General features: G+C 39.9%; 1 protein-coding gene across 2 annotated transcripts in view; it reads right to left on the reverse strand.

Moving 5' to 3' along the window:
- The window catches only part of sgsm1a (small G protein signaling modulator 1a), a 34,273-nt gene extending 18,868 nt beyond the window's left edge, over window positions 1-15,405 (reverse strand). For both annotated transcript variants that reach the window (XM_075468005.1, XM_075468004.1), the window contains exons 1-3: window positions 15,344-15,405; window positions 15,175-15,218; window positions 8,926-9,001 (exon numbers count right to left, since the gene is read on the reverse strand). In XM_075468005.1, coding sequence (XP_075324120.1) covers window positions 8,926-9,001; window positions 15,175-15,218; window positions 15,344-15,362 — 139 coding nt within the window. In that variant the 5' untranslated portion in view covers window positions 15,363-15,405. The remainder of the gene's footprint in view (window positions 1-8,925; window positions 9,002-15,174; window positions 15,219-15,343) is intronic.
- Window positions 15,406-17,575: the final 2,170 nt, after the last annotated feature.

A 17,575-nucleotide genomic window follows, 5' to 3' on the forward strand; every position in this document is an offset into this window, starting at 1 on the left:
TTTGCAGAGCCATTGCACTTTGTTTAAAGGACACAAATGTTTGAAAAATCACTTTATTCTGTGCTTGACAGCTTATATTTGGGTGTCTGAAATCAGTCCCAACTCAAAAACTCAGGTTTGCAGGGGGAGCTTAGGTCACTCTACAAGCTCATCCAGCCTCTTCCCACTGTATCTCTGTCTCAGTCCTCAGAAGCGGGAGGCTGAAACTCTTTTAATTTAGCTTTTTACTTTGCTGTGAACATCAAATGTCATTATTATCTAAATAGTTCCCATAACTGAACAAAGAAATTACCTATTTTTTACCAGTTAAAATAAGAAATTTAGATTTCCCCATTTGTGACTGAATGCACCATCAGCGATGGCAAAAACCGCTACAAAAACAAACGTTGATGAAATATTGATCATAAAAGCAACAGTTTTTATGTTAGCTTCTAGGAAAACACACAGAGTAATGGAGCAACAGTGAAGTCTTGAGTTCATAGAGACTCGTGGAGAAAGCTGAAACTTTCTCTTAAGGAGGGATCGTTAGCCTACCAGGTCCAGCAGCAGACAAGGGAAATAATGTCAGTATGAAAATAAAACTGTCACTCAAGTGTTTTTCTATTAGTTTAGTGTGTTGTATAAGCTCTCAGGCTATTTATTGTATGTTCTCTCATACTGTAATAATGTGCTCCGACAACAGATCTCAAAAGAGGCAGACCCTGAGGAAAAGAGGGGCGGAGTTGAGCTCAGTGGGTCATTTCACACCTGAAAATGATTCGCTTGCAGAGAGGTGTAAATCAATGGATGAAAAATTAGTTGCTGCCGTGTCTGTGTTATTTTGACCAAAGCACATCGCAGACATTTCACTGAAAACCTTCCGGAGTGACACCCCGCCGCAGTAGCTCTGGACATATTGGCCCTCATTTATCAAGCCGTCGTAGAAAGCATCGTAGATATGAGCGGAGAACTCGTCGTACGCAGAGGCTCAAGTGAGATTTACAGAACATGCGTACCACACCAATCCCATCGTAAGACCGAGCGGCTGTTGATAAATCCAGCGGCTGAAATCCATCGTAATGATCCTAACCACGCCTTCTACAAAAGGGGGCTGAGAGGCCGCACCTCTAGAATTTGCGACATGGATAGACGAAAGGCGGCAAAGAAACGCTGCCAACGCTGTTGACAGCCGTCCCAGCTGTCAACAGCGTTGGCGTTGTAAATCGCAGACCGGACGAGGTATGTATTTTCCCCTACTGTGATGGTCAATAAAATGTGATAAACTCCAGATTAAATTAAATCTAAAATTGAGCGATGTTTTACTTTTTCTCCAGTAAGATCAGGAAGAAGTGGTCCGATATGAAATTGGCCAAAAAAGAAGGTCGCAGCTCTCCGACGCAGCATGTCACAAACGGGGGGGCGGAAATCCAGGTTTGGATTTGAGTGCCTTGGAGGAGAGGGTGGCTGGCGTGATCGGAGCTACGTCCTCATCAGGCGTGCCAGGGAAACTTGACACTGATGCGCCCATGCTAGAGCTGGAGAATGGTAAGAATGACTGCACACCCAAGACGTTTAAATAAAACAGTTGCTTTAATTTTCAACACAAATGAGGTTCCTAATCAAACTAATATTTTTCATTCACAGATGAATCCGAAGTGGCATCCGGATAACCTGACCCGCGCAACGAATACGCGGCCCGTCAACATCCGAAGCGTCTGCCTGCCTCTGCCCCCCGGTCTGCAGCGTCAAACCGGCCAGCCGTGTTAACCACAGAGGTCCTAGAAAGACAAACAGAGATCGTGAAGTGGATGATGGCTTTAACACACACCATGCAATCTATCGACAGTACATTGAAAGACATAAATGAAACACTGAAGTCACAGAATAAATGCTGAAAGAAATCGTTGTTCTCCTTTCTTTTTTCCTTGAATAACAGAATGCTTACCAAAAGTCAGAATCGCTGAATACGTTCCTCTCTCCTCCTGAGCGCTCTTGGCTGTGCAGGCTGGTGGAAGGGATCTCTGGGTACGGGGTCCTCTGGATGTACATCTGGAAATGGCACTCCATTTTTTTGGGCAATGTTATGGAGATCCCCGCATGCAATAATAATATTGCACACCTTTTCGGGCGGATAGGGTTCCCCCGCAGCCGAGAGACAGATCCAGCTTTAGGAGCCCTATACACCTCTCCACAGTGGCACGCGTGCGCGAATGCGCAGTGTTAAAGCGCCTCTCCTGTTCGGTGTGAGGGTGCACGGTTAAATAATGAGCCATCACTCTTCCAATTACGGAGTTGTACTTGTTTAATTTATTTAATTTGCGTTTATGTTTATATTTATGTTGAAGTCAAATAAAATATGGGCCTTCTTTAAAGTGATAAGTCTGTAATTTTAACCAAGGGATTTGTTGCGACTCCTGAGCACGCACTAGTGACGCTGCTGTGTTGCAGTCACCGCAAGTCAAAATGGAAAAGTGCGTACACGGCCTCAGACCTGTCGTGGCGATTTCATCTTTCCTGCGCTCACGATGGATTTGATAAATGCCAACCTTTGCGCAGAAAAGAACGTACACCCGACCTACGCACGTTTTTCGTCTTACACAAGTTTGATAAATGAGGGCCATTGTGTCTTTCTTTGCATCTTCTTGAGATTTTCTAATGAGCTGTTTTCTGTGCAAATTGAACTTTTGGGGCACGTTTCTACACTTGTTTGGATGCTGTGCTGGTGGAATGATTCTTGCCTGCAATTGTGGTACTTTTTAACATCTGTTATGATAACTAACCATGCAAAGGTTGTTTGCTTGTGAGCTAATGAAGTTTTCCAAAGCCCAAGTAGTACCTAGAAGAAGACCCCAAATCCAGATGAGTTAAAGAGGAGATGTCTAGGATGCAGAGCAGCAACAAAATGAAGAGGAGGGGTGAGGAAGCTTAAAACATTTCTTCCCTTGATCATCAAGAGAAATGTGATATCACTGGCTGATAAAATCGACGAGCTGGGAGCTCTGACGAAGACACGGTGGGAATACTGGGAAAGCACTATTATTTATTTCACTGATGGCTGCAGAATCACCTCTCTACTCGGCTTTAAGGCTATACTGGCAGACAAAGACTGTAGACAGAGACAGTTCATTTGTGTTACCTGCTGATGACGTGTGTGACATCACCAATTAACCCATTCACGGTTACCTCAGAAGATTTTAACCACACTGCACTCTCTGTTGCACCTACACTTTACAAAGGTTTGTCCACTGACTTTCATCTTATTCAGTCTAGCTATTTATCTGCAACAACAACATATCCATGACATTAATTTATGCTGCTGAAATTGATTTTCGTTTCAGGGATTCATAGATTACTGAATGAAACTGAATTTAATCAAGACTTCAGGAAATTGTGTCAGTTGCGTCTCCTTTAAAACTGCAAAATATGGCATTGGCCTTGGTGGAAAATTTGTTCTCCGAGCTCAGTTCTAGTTGAATACTAACCAACTTATGATTGTTAAGATTTATTTAGGTTAAGTTAAACTCATAAAAATGTCTTACAAGCACAAACACAACATACAACTTGGCCTGAATGTTGATCCCATAGGGGATATGTAATAAGTCCTTTGACACTCAAAACTGTAATGTCAGTCACAGATCTTCAAATTTCCAATTTGCTCTCTCAGCAAGGAGTGAAGGTGACTTTTCAGCTTCTGGATATATTTCTAATGGCAACCTTCATATGATGTGATTAAAGTTAAATGAAATTGAAATTAAAGCCAATTAAGAGCAATGTTTTGACCTGTTATTATCGTTATACTGTAAGAAGTGAGTGTTTTAACACAAAGGGGTTAGAGGGAAGTACATCCTGGATGTACTTGTGAAAAATAAAAGGTTTTACCAGTAAACTGGTTTGTTATTACCTTTGTACTCAGTAATCAGTGTTGCTTTGACACCGCGCAGTTTCTACATTTCGTTCAGACTCAACCCAGGCAGCTCATCGAAGCAGCCTTGATGATGGTGGTTAATGGCTCCCTAGTGGAGTAACTGAACTCCTCTCTCAGCCTTCACTCTCATTTCTGAACAGACCACCACTGAAATAATGCAGAGCAAGAGCCAATATAAGGATCACAGGGGAAGTCAAGAGAAGGAGGAAGCTGGCTGACAACAAAACAAAAACATGAAAGGGTCATCCTAAACTGCTATGTGTCCACTGGGATGTGTCATAGCAGTACTAGAAATATATGCCTTGATCCAACAGATAACGTCAACACCACAGCCTGAGAAATATGTTGACATGCCAACATGAAAGCACTAATGGACACACAGAGAGCGCAACAAAAGCCACACAACATTCAATTGAGTAAAAGGGGACTTTCAGCCAAACTGGGCTCAACATCAGTAAATTACTTTCATCTCCCTCAAAGAGGGAAATAAAACCCCCAAAATAGATTTGGGGTAAGCTGATTATTGGATGGGAAGGATGTTAAACATAATTAACTTACGCTGGTTTAATAGGTTTTCATGTAGTGTTGCAAATCATTTACACAGAGTGGCATCCAAACAGGCTAAATCTGGACATCATTATGTGGGGATCTTATGCAATTACCCAGAAAACATATAATTGTTTGTGATTATGTACTCAACATAATCTTGATGGCAGCATGTTACCTTTGACTTACTTTCGTCTTCTTAACACACTATCATTTTTCGTAACTTTGTATGCCAGCTGGGGAAACCATGGCTTTGACTTAAACAGACTCTACCGTGTCTTTGTCAATCTTCTAAACAAAACTTAGCGAATTCGCCCACTGACACATCAATTTCGTGCAATCCAATTGTGCAATTGCATTTCAACAGCAACAAAGAGCAGACAGGCCTATAGAGACCTGACAGTTTCTCCATATTTCCTTTGGTGCGTCTCTCTGCACACATTTACACAGCAGTACCATGACAAGTCCTCATTTATTTGCATTATTTCTCCACATGTTAAACAGAGTTTATGTCAAGAGGAGGTTTTGTTGCTCGTCACTTGTTTACACGATTAAAATGCTATCTCAGATTTGAATGCCTTTAAAATTCAATTCATCATATGACTTAAAAAGTCTTGCACATAAGGCATTCACCTAATAAAACATGACATTTTGTGCAAGTGGTTTTATCTTATTCACAGTGAAAGCCACAGATATATCTGGGTCCTGGTTCCAGCTCTGGTCTGAGACAGTGTAAAAATGATATGTATGTGGGCAGGGTGTTTCTCACAGTAATCACACTGTGATCTATCACTGTGATAACAATAACATTTGGTGAATAGTTTAGCTAAAAATGTGTTATTTTTCTATCAAACAGTATTTTGATGAGGCAGCTGAAATCTCAGTTTCCTGCTATGTTATTATTATCATTAATTCTTTTTTTTTTTTTAACAAATGCAGCAAAGCTATTGGACAAAGACTCTTATGAAAACTAATAAAACAGATGACCGACTCGACGCTTGTCTCTCTGTTAGTCCAAAATGATTGTAGTTATCTTTGTTTGAATGATGAAGCCTCAAAACTTGTATCAACCCTGCCCAACTACCACCATTTAGAATTTCAATCTAATTCTGTGCAGTTCGTGGATTAACTACATGCTTGAAAATAGGTAGCCTTGCAGCGACAGTCTAAGAGAGTGTTTGGGTGATGCGTGAGCTTAATTGTTTCAACTAAACCTGTGAAGGTGTAAATATAAGGCATGCCTGGTGAGGCTTGAATAGGCGTCTCCACTCCTGCTGCTTCATCCCACCAAACATGTTTCAGTAACCGTTTCACTATATTTTTGATTCGTTCTTGTAATAGTTAAACCTTTATTTTTTCCAAAACTCATGTCTCAGTCTCCTTTTTATTCTGCAACTCAATGGGCTGGGTTAAAATGCAAGACTTTTACTTACATTGATCCTGTTAAATTTAAATAAACCCCTTTTATCATTTGAGTCTTTTCCTTACTGAGCTGATGAAGTTAGATGTAAAAGGCTTGTTTATTGACGGAAGAGTCCTTTAGTTAGGCTAAAATGGAACTTTTTATTAATTTTTACTAAGCTTTATATATTAAATGTAGATTACATAACACTTTGCCACAGTAAGGTTTTACGTTAAAATTGCATTACAGTTTTTCTCTATTGGTTTGGCTCATTTCTTGAAACAGAAATTACATTATCAAAATAACATGGACAAATCTCCAAACCACCTCGCAATTGTTCACAACAGAATGGCATTTCTCATTGCTTTCATCAAATTGCAATTGTCTTAATACATGTGTCAATTGTTTCAGTGCATCTCTGCAAAAGATTAAGTACAAGTAGCCTACAGTTTGCACAGTTTGCCTACATTTAGCATATTTTCCAAGTGAATAGATTTTGGTGCTCTGAACTGATTAGTTGATTCTTGGTCTAATGGTTCTTCTATCCAAAATATGTCAGCATGATTTCATTGTATAAGTCATCACATGCACAATAATCTGTTCAATTGTCAAAATGGGCCAAGAATATGATACCATCAATACCATATAGAATCTCATGTAACATTTGATAAATTCATGACAGTAATTGAGTGATTGATTTCTTGCTTAGAAGCAGTTCAGTGTGCTTTACAGAGTAAAAGAAGTAAATAAAAACAGTGTGTGAAAACAGCTAAAAAGCACAGATGGGTACATGTAATTTTTTTACTCTAACTTTTGCAGATAATAATGGGATTGGAAGCAAATGAGACCCCTCACATCCTCGTGTTTGTAGATGAAGCCGGCTTCAACCTGGTCAAGGGGCGAAGACGTGGCCACAACATTATTGGCCACCGGGCCATGGTGGATGTTCCAGGCCAGCGAGGGGGCAATATAACTATGTGTGCTGCCATTTCTGAGAATGGTGTGGCCACTCACATCCCCACTCTTTGCCCATACAACACACAGAAGCTCCTCTTCTTCTTGGACCACCTTTATACTAATTTGGTCCCTGAATATGAGCGAAGTCTTCTTGAGTCTCACCTACCACCTACATTGTGTGGGACAATGTCAACTTCCATCGTGGTCCACTCATCAGAGCTTGGTTCACTATGCATCCAAGAATGATGATGGAGTTGCTCCCACCTTATTCCCCTTTCCTTAATCCTATTGAGGAGTTTTTCTCTGCTTGGAGGTGGAGAGTGTATGAGCATCATGCTCAAGACCAAAGATCTTGTCATGTTTAGACATTACAGGAGATCAGTGTAGGGGATGGTTGCGGCATGCACAGCGTTTCTTCCCGCTTTGCATTGCAAAGTAAAATATACGTTGCGATGTTGATGAGACTCTGTGGCCAGACAGACAGCAACGTCTGGACGGCCAGCAGGGTGAGGACGGGGGAGGGTGAGGGTGAGGGTGAGCGGGAGGGGGACGACAGCGACCAGTAAAGTGTTGCTATATTGTTTTCTGTAAGCTGCAGATTTATTTACAGTACTGTAGGCCACATAATTTTGCTTATTTTTTGTTTGTGTTTATATTACAGTATATGTGTGCTATGTATATTTTTCTTTTCCTTCTATAATACTATACTGTATGGAAGTTACGTACTTCACAGTATTTGTGTGAATAAAAATGGTTGGTATGAGTGTATTGTGTGTGCTTTGAGGCTACTCTTACTGTGAAACTTTTTTCCTTCACTTTTATACACTATTGTATTCTGTTAGGTAGTCCTATGCCATAGTGACAAAACATCTAAACATTTTGACTTGTAGTGCTCACACAATGCCAAAAGGACAATGCATTTTGGGGGCACTGACTATTTGAATGAGAAAGAAACTTCATTTTGACACATGGCTGAACTGTTTAGGGGGAGATATGAGCTTTTGCTGGTGAACCATGGTGTTTTGCTGAACCATTCAGTTTAGTTTTGCAAAAAGTACTAAAGAGTGTTGAAAACGTCCGGTCTGTTTCAAGAAATGAGCCTAGGCAACTGAGAAAGATCTTTGCAATTTGGGTGGCACTGACTCTTTACATGGGAAAGAAATCAGGTCTGAAGCATGGGTGAACAGTTTTGGGAGAGATATGTGCTTTTGCAGGTTAGCTATGGTGTTGTGCTGAACTATAAGAGTGTTATGCCAAATGATCTTAGAGTTTTGAGAATGTAATTTCTGTTTCAAGAAATGAGCCAAACCAATAGAGAAAAACTGTAAAACCACTGACAGGTGCCTTAAATAACACTGATTGTCTAATTACACTTTTCAAAGTGACTTTAAGAAGTAGTGGGCTGCCTTGAAGGTGAAAAGGATCAAACAGCGACAGCTGGATCAGAGCATCTTCATGACAAAAATTCTGTTGGAGCGATTATAGGATTCTGTGATACAAGGAAAGACAACTGGTGAACTAACGACCAAGGCTCTTTGGTGATCAATGGTTGGCCATGTGACCTAATCTCTCAGAAGAGCTCGTAGCCCTAACGGCTGAAAACAATTATGCTAACCATGACAGAAAAGAGTCAGAACACACAAAGCTTGCTATGTATCATGCTGTGTAGCTGCTGGTCCTTCAGAACGCTCATTCTATTTGGAGCCCTGTCCATTACATGCAATGCATGGCATGCCAGGGAAGCAATGGAGCAATAGATTAACTATGCAAAAAATTGTTAAGGAATGGTTTTAGGAACATGGAAAAACCGTAGCTAGATGGCTTATATTACACTCTGTATTACCAAGAAATGACTCGTTAGATGTAAGCAGGTGTCTTTTGTGAAAGATAATTCCTGACAAAGGCAACATAGATAACTAAAAATATGTTGAAATGATTAATCCAATCATGAGTGCTATAAGCGGGTATAGAAAATGAATGAATGAAAGAATATTTTCTCTCACGAAAACCAGGATTCAGTTGGAACCTGGACCTCTTATAGGGACAGAATGCGGGGTCCACATGAACAAATAAAGGGTCCAAATGAACCAAAGCTTTGTGATTCCTAAGTACTCACCACAAAAGGACACGATGTGGCTGCTGTCTTCGTGAACAAATTTCCTGGTGACAGCTTCCTCCATAATCTGCTTCACCTGTCAAAGATACAGCAGATATGGGATGACTCATTCATCAATATGCCACAAGTGGTACAAACAGTCTGCGAGGGGCTTGTTGGCGAGGATTTGTCAGAGTGATACAAGAATAAACAAGGGAATTCATAAATCAGACGCATGTCTGTGTGAGGAAAAAAAAATGTGTAAAAGAGAGCGCAGAGCTCCCAATGAGTTTTAAAAGTTAAGGGAAGGAAAAATGATAAGAAAGTAAGACTTAATGTTTAGCTGGTGGGTGAGTCACTAGTTCTTAACCCAAGGACCAGTGGGAAATGGAGGTGGTACATTTGGGGGTAGAAGGAGGGGAGTACATACATCACAGACCCCTGATTCTGAGAAAAGAATAATTCTCAGCGAAAGTAGCTGATTCTGTTGCGTCAGACGCTGATGAAATGCTTTTCATAAGTTATTTTCAAAAAGATGAACGAGGTCAGATATTCAAGCTCACAAGGTAGCACTCATTAGTTTGGCTTTGTTGTCACGGCAATGTGTCCTCCTCCCAGCTGACCCAACAACTGCTACAGACCATTAGTTAAGATGACTGGTGCATCAATCCCTCCGGTGACTATGGAGACGTCCCCCTGTGTGGGCACTACTCTGCAATCTGCATGGGGAATATCAACCTCCGGACACGGCTCCACAGATAGCTGTAATTTCCTGCTGAAATGAGTCACCAAGGTCACCGTGTACACACATAAACACCCCTATGCACACACCCCCATACACAAACACACACATACACGTTGGCTATATGCATAGCTGTCTTTGCGAGGACTTTTATTGATATGACATGTTCTTTATTGCTCCATAGGCATCATAACTTAATATCAAAGCCTAAACCTAAATCTAACCTGAATCATAAAGGAAAATCTGAATTTGTAAAAAGCCCAGAGAAGGTGTGTGATATGAGAGCAAGACAACCTGTCCTCACTCCCACACTCCCACAGTTGCAAGCTCACTAAATCCTCATAAAGATAACCTCTGAGCTCCAACGGTTGATCTTCACTCTGCTCCGTTTTACTCCTTTTTCCAATCTAAACATTGTTATGATCCCTTTGGGGTCGGCAAATTGTTTCACAGAGAGGCAGTTTGGTTTTAATGAAGCAGCATAATGTCTAACAATATTAGATCTTGCCAAGAGATTGCCCAAAATGTTACTCGCTGGAACTTTAAAAATGTGAACATTAAGAGCATGTTGAACAAGAACACAGGTGAAAACCTAGTGTATAACTGGGATGCTGCCATAGCTCATGAGCTTTGATGCGGGTGCTGATAAAGAAGTTGTGCCACATCATTTGGAGGGGGCATCAGCTAATGGGAAAGCTCAAACAGTTAGGTGACTAATGGTGTAACTTGATAAATCAGTAATATTTCTGTCAAATGTAACCTTTTTAAATCACAAAGCATTCAGAACTGCAATTAAGCTGAGCCAAATGTTTATAACATATTTTTAAAGTAGAGTCAGATGATTAGGCAGCCTCTCAGAGCGCTCGTTTTGTTCATATTATACGTTTAAAGGAGGTAGAATTAGTAAGCACTAAGTCTTTTCAAAAATCTAAAATGAAATATCCACAAGCCAGCATAAAATAGAGACCATTTAATAGCTTAAAATAAATTCAAAACTACACATGTGAGGGACTTAATGGCTTTCCATTACTGACAACGTGATATCCCGATATCACTGTATTATAAACATTTCTTGAAAACTGGGGTTGGCAAACAGATATTTAGAACATATCAAATGTGAATGTATGCTTTTGGAAATTGAGATAACAAGGAACCTCATCATACTGATATTAAAGCATTAAAAAAAAATCCAAGATTTTTAACTGTTGTTTAATGTGTGTGCTGAGGAATATGTACCCACTGAGCGCTGTCTGCAATGACAATTCAGGATCAGGAGCGAATCCTTTAGTTTGAAATACTTGGGAAATAAATGTTTCCAGAACCTTGCACCCTGAAGTTATTTATATTTGTTAAAAGAAACATTTACCAATTAGAGAGCAGTCATTAAACAGTGGTGTGGTTTTCATCAGCGTCAACAGAAACCATTCGTGCTGCCATTTTAACAGAGACAGTCTCAGTCTGATGACATGCTCACCAGCTCTGCTCAGGAGACTTTTATTAAAGTATGTATTAAGAAATATAAACACTGGGGACTTATTTTCTTCCTGAGTACACCTACATTTTCTGACACACAGAAAGCTGATTGATTTGCTCACTTGTGTTTCCTCGCGTCTCTCATCTGGGCTACTGATCAGCCCTCTGAGGAATATATCTGGTAAGAGTCTCAGCACAGGCAACCAGCAGGTTTCTATGGAGACGTCACGATTCTCACCGTGGATCACTTACGCCAAAGAGATGCACAAAGAAACATTTATTCATCTCTGAAACAAACAAATGATTGCAACTCTATAACTACAGTTACTTATAACGTCTGCTTTGATCACTTCACATGTCATCCGGTCGCGCCTTAGCGTGTTCAAGTTGTGTGAGTAGGGCAAAAACATACCAAGGCGAGACCACTGAAAGTAGCCGCATTGAATGATAAGCCAACCAAAATATGTTTTTACTGAAATTTGAAGTTAAAGCGATCCGGGCAGTGTTAAAACGGTCATCAAATATCTGTATTGCAGCTAAGCCTGATGAATCTGCTCAAACTACAGCGACTTGAAGTCAACAAGCACAATGATAAAAGACCTACTAAGCACTCCAATCAAGTTTTACAACAGAGCCAAGAAATAAGAGTCAGAGACAAAGCCTCATCAACTAATATCCGCCCACTGTTATTCATCATCTCTATAGCCAGCAACAGATGAAAGGTACATACACTGAAAAAAAAAAAACCTAGAATCAATCTGTTATTCATAACAATGATGCACGCAGATAAAGTTGCCCAGATGTTGAAAACCCCTACTTGATGAGCATCCTGGGGACATATTTCTCCCCATTGTGATCTGAACTTTAATTCTCACCATGAAATAACTTTACATGACACCCAATGTTTAGCTTAGCAGAAGCTCCACCCATCCCTTATACAAGGTCGTCTTGCTCATTAAGCATTTGATCCGCAATCAGCTGTTTGATTAAAAGTGGCGTAGCAGCAATGCACCTCTCGCAGTAAATCCATGTAATCCTATTTTATCCATTCCAAAACCTCATTACGAATACATTCACCTATAGGTCAAAAACAGTAGAACAGATCCAGAGTAATTATCTCTATCAGCGTCTATGAAGACAGTTATACCCTGAGCTGTGGAATTAATGAATCAAACATGCATTAATTTTGTCCGTCAAGACATCATCAGAAATGAGAAAAACCCCATTAAGTTTAAAACAAAGAATGAAACTAATGGAGGGGAGTCCACATTTTGAAGAACAAAAGGAGAAATGAAACGGTGGTGTTCTTTCTTCATGTCTCTCCTTTAGCAAACACAGGTGTGCAATTGTGTATATGTGCATGCGTGTTATTCAAAGAGACACCGCGATGAGCAAGATCAGAGCAAAACAAAGCATTACAGACAGATAGAGGGCTCTGCATTAAAGCTGAGGCAAAAAGGAGTTCTCATTCAAACCAATTTTGCGCCAGAAGGTAATTCTGTTGTCACAGACATGCTTGGCTCACTGGATAATGGCCCACATCCAGGTATGTCTGAGCAGACTGATGGCATAAAACCAGCTGGACAGGGAGAGAGCGTAAACACACAGCATAGAGACCATATGGTACAACCCACACTGATATTTATCAAAAACCAATAGAGATTAAGTAGAAAACAAAACTATTTTTCATTTAAAGGAACATAAATATATCAGCAATTGTGATTATGTGAAAAAAAAAAAGAACCTCTCATTGCTGACAATTTCATCTTGTCTGAACAAGAAAATATTCAGTGCTTTTTCAAAGATTGCCTGATGTTAATGGTAGCACAATGAGAAGGCAAAAGTTTACATAGGATGCATTTTTCAAATCAACTGTAGAGAAAAAAATGTTTTGAGAAACATTAATAAAATAACATAAATTGTATGCTGACCTTCGCAAAGAGTCATCTAAGATAAAAGTGGGCTCCCACACTGACATACTACATTCATCCACAGACTCAACCTGTCTGCATTTGGTGCTTACAACAAGCAAACAGAGAAAGAGACATTGAGAATGAACCTCAGCGACGACGTATGTGTGACACAGAGGGAAGTTTTAATCATGGGAAGGGTATGGTATCCATGATAAGCCCACAAACAGGATCCAGAGGAAGACGAGTCAGATCAAAGCCTTGTCATTCTTCCTTTTGAAAGAACCAGCATGTGAAAGGTATGCTTTGTTTACTTTGTCGGAGTAAAATCCAGTTATTTATGAGGCAGTTTCAGAAGAGAAAAAATAAATATAAACAAATGAAAATGGGAAATGTAGTCTACTCAAACTGGTATTTTTCTATTTACTTTTAGCAACAGCAGTTGGAGAGCTTAGGTTAGACTAGAGAGCTGCCAGGAACAACAGTGTTTATTGCAAATGTTTAGAGAGAGCCGTAGGTGATATTGAGAAAACAGAGTTAAATTAAAAAAACCTCAATCATTAAATAAACATCCCTGAAGGACAATGGAAACACAATGGAGTAACATACACATCAGTTTACTAATAGGACAAGGTAATATTCACTGGTTGATCCTAATTTTTCAATTATCTATAACAGTACAAAAACTTTGTCTTTTTTCTCCCCTTTTATTCGAAAAAATTTGCCTGTGGTAACTGTGATTGCTGCTGGGCTTAGCTTAAGAGTTAGCAGCACCTACTGACCATGCTAACGTTATTGTTTTACTTTCTACAGCAAACTAAAAGTTTTCACCAAGGACTAAAATATCTGATCTGAAAATCTTAAACAATGCAAACAATATTGTGAAATTTTCCAAATCTGTATTTTGTTAAAACACATGGTTAAAAAATATAACACCCATCTCAGCTGCAAAATATTATGCCATTACGCTAGCCTAATGACTAACTTATGGCTAGCTTATCAGGACACTGTGGCGGGAAAGAATGATCATTGCTTTGGGAAATTCTTCGTAAGCAGAAGGCTAAATTTGTTAGAATATTAAACTTGGTTTTTAAAACTCTGTTTAAATGATTCAGGGCTTCAGCCCTTGAGATCTCATGAACAGCTTGGAGCTCTTCAACCAGATCAACCACAGCAAATGTGATATGAAGTCATACTAAGCAGGTTTTTTTTTTTTAAACAAAGGTTCATTTAGCTGGTTTGAAACTGCTCTGAAATTTCACTCTGATACAGGTGTTACAAGCAACAAAAAAAAGATAATAGATCACTTCAATTTTGCACATGAGGATCATCCGTGTTTGCTTTCATGATGAAGTATCACAGGCTTTTTGCAACATTTATACACAGTCACAAACATGTAAGAGATACATATTGAAGCATGATTTTTTGTGCTTTTTACATCATTGGATCTGAAAAAACCCAAAACCAGAGACCTCCTGTATGTTTCCTGTCAAAATTAACTCTTTGGTCATCGGCAAGCATCAAAAGCTCGAAGAGGAAACCTTATCAGGGTTAAAATCATCGTGATGTTTCATTCTGGTCCTCTGTGACAGCAGGGAAACAGTTTATTGAATCACTGGAGCTGCTTCCATGTTTGCTTCCACTCAGCACCATATAACTAATTGCAGCCACGACACACACACACACACACACACACACACACACACACACACACATACACACACAAACACATACACACACACAGTCTGTGTCCAACTAAAACCACCAAATGGCTTGGCAGAAGGGTTATGGTTTGCTTTTCCATGATCACCACAACCCCTGACAATGCAATCTATTTCCTTTGTGCTCCTTCTCCATCCGAATAATAACTAATCAGGCAAAACTGACACCATTTAATAAAGACTAAGGACCTTAAGCAAATTGTCAATGGCACTGTAATTAGTATTATTCCAAAGATTAACACTGTTCTCAGATGGATGTATTAAAGATGACCATTCGGACCTCACCATCAGCAAAAGAGAGCACTGACCCAGAAGTATGAACAAGCATCCCCCAGGAAGTTTCAGTGTGTTCAGATGAACTATACAAGCTCACAACAACACGAATATTTGCTTTCCCGACACGATAATTGATGAAAACACCCACCTCCTTCTTGACGGTGCGCAGCAGCTTCTGACGGGTCTCTGCCTCTGAAACAAATAACATAAACCCACAAAGGGAATTTTCACTCTCTACCATAGCTCAGCTAAGACCACGTTCTCAAAAATCACAATTCGGGCTTCAGAAATAAAAATGTAGTTATTTCCCCTTTTACCTGCCATGATTGCTACCATGGATCCGATCTCCACTCTGCGCGCAGCACTCCTCCCAATAACTGGATGATGTTGTACACCGAGCTGTAGCTCACGACTCCGCCTCTTAAAGACAGATCCAGGGCTGCCATTGGCTGGGCCAAACGTCAATAAACAAGTGAGCAGTTGTATTTAATTGCCTAAATATGTGCTGTTGGCAAAACCTCTTACTAATATTCTGTTCTTAAATAAAACTGGTGATTTTTCTCACAATGAGTAAAAACAGTGTGTGATCTGCTGTAAAAAATACTTTATACAAGTTACTACTAAATTATTACTCATTTACAAACAGCTTTCAACGGAAATCATCCTTTACGAACTGAGTAATTGCTTAACTGAAAAAAAAAGGTGAACTATACATTTTTTACTAGATTTTCTAACAAGAGAACATCTTTTCTTAGTGCCATCTTGTGGTCAATAGATGCAAGGACAGTTAGGAGAGTAAACTCTTCCCGTGTACCACACAACACTGGCAAGAAACACAGATGGAAAAGAAGAGAAATGAATAGATACATTTAGTTACCAGTACGGATTTGTCACCAACAGATGTCAAATGTCTGGCCCTAAACTAAAAGTGACAATCAACAAGACAGCCCAACAGCTCAAACTTACTGAAAATAAAGCCAAACCATTGAATTCCTTTCTCACACCAATCCATACATACAGCAGAAAACCACACAAAAAGACTAAAGAGAAATCTCCATCAATATGTCATCCTCTTGAATGACATTCAAATATTTGCTTTGCATCAGTAAACTCCCAAAGAGATTTAACTCATGCTGTCCAGAAGATGGCGATAGTGTCATTTCAGATAAGATGCCCAAGATCTCTACAAGGTCTCAGGAGGAGCCAGTAAATCTATATGGGTTAGAACTGATCAACATTAATTGAAATTTGTCAACAGTTTTCACACTTATGTGCAGCACAAGAGTGAGACGATAGTCAATAAAACATCCATGTGAGTCAGAATGTGAGCAGAAGGAGTTGGTATAAGCTTCACTGAACTTAAGTGTGAGGTCTTGGGGCCATAAGTCAAGTTCTGCCTGGAAGACTGAGCTGTCAGGTGGATCAGCTAGTGAAAAGATGGAGTGATAACACAAGATGACAGACTGAGAGGAGCGGAGCTGGACCCCCTTTTTCCTCTGTTCACCTTGCTAACATCCTCAACATCCCCTCTCTGGGATGCAGTGGCTCTACATGATTTGAGTTAATAGCTTGAGTTGTTAATGTCAGAGCAGGACTTCTGCCTGATGAATCAGCACACCAGAGCCTCTCACCAGTTATTTCCTGCCTTTTTGTCAAAGTAAAACAAACAGGCCACATTTGTTTTTGCAGAGATAGTGTCTGGTTGTCCCTTCATATCACAGCGAAACTCAAGCGGTTAAAGTCAACCGGCGAAAAAAGCAGATGAAAGGAGTTCAAACTGAGACAGCGGGGAAAACTAAGTCAAAAGTACATCTCAAATGATTTTAAACCCCCCGTTTTTTTTAAATAACAGCTGTCATATCAATGTCCTCTTGCCTGTGAGCAGTGCGTTAGGGCAGGAGCCAACATGCACATGTCCATGTGTGATTAGAGTCGACATGCTCTAACAGGCAGTAGGGCATGTGATAGAGGTTCCTGTCAGTCCGATGTTCTTCTGCCCATATATGCCAATGCAGACTGACAGGATAGTGTGTTTGAGAGAGTCAATATTACATGGTTTAATGTTTTGTTGTGATGCTTTTGGCCCTCCGGAGCCCCTGAACTTAGCTCAACAACCACTGCCGTTCCCCTATCTTTCTATCTATCTATCTATCTATCTATCTATCTATCTATCTATCTATCTATCTATCTATCTATCTATCTATCTATCTATCTATCTATCTATCTATCTATCTATCTATCTATCTATCTGTCTATCTGTCTGTCTGTCTGTCTGTCTGTCTGTCTGTCTGTCTGTCTGTCTACCTACCTACCTACCTACCTACCTACCTATCTATCTATCTATCTATCTATCTATCTATCTATCTATCTATCTATCTATCTATCTATCTGCACCCTGTCGAGGCAAAAGTTCAAAGGGCTTTGTTCCTTCTTTGAGGAAGTGACAGGAAATGACTGCGACAACAGTTATTGAGCAGACCATCTGCATTTCATCATTTCCCAGTTTCAGGTGGGTCAGACAACAAATCATGTGACACCAGACCAGACAG

This window comes from Odontesthes bonariensis, chromosome 6 (assembly GCF_027942865.1).
Source record: "Odontesthes bonariensis isolate fOdoBon6 chromosome 6, fOdoBon6.hap1, whole genome shotgun sequence".
Lineage (NCBI taxonomy): Eukaryota > Metazoa > Chordata > Actinopteri > Atheriniformes > Atherinopsidae > Odontesthes > Odontesthes bonariensis.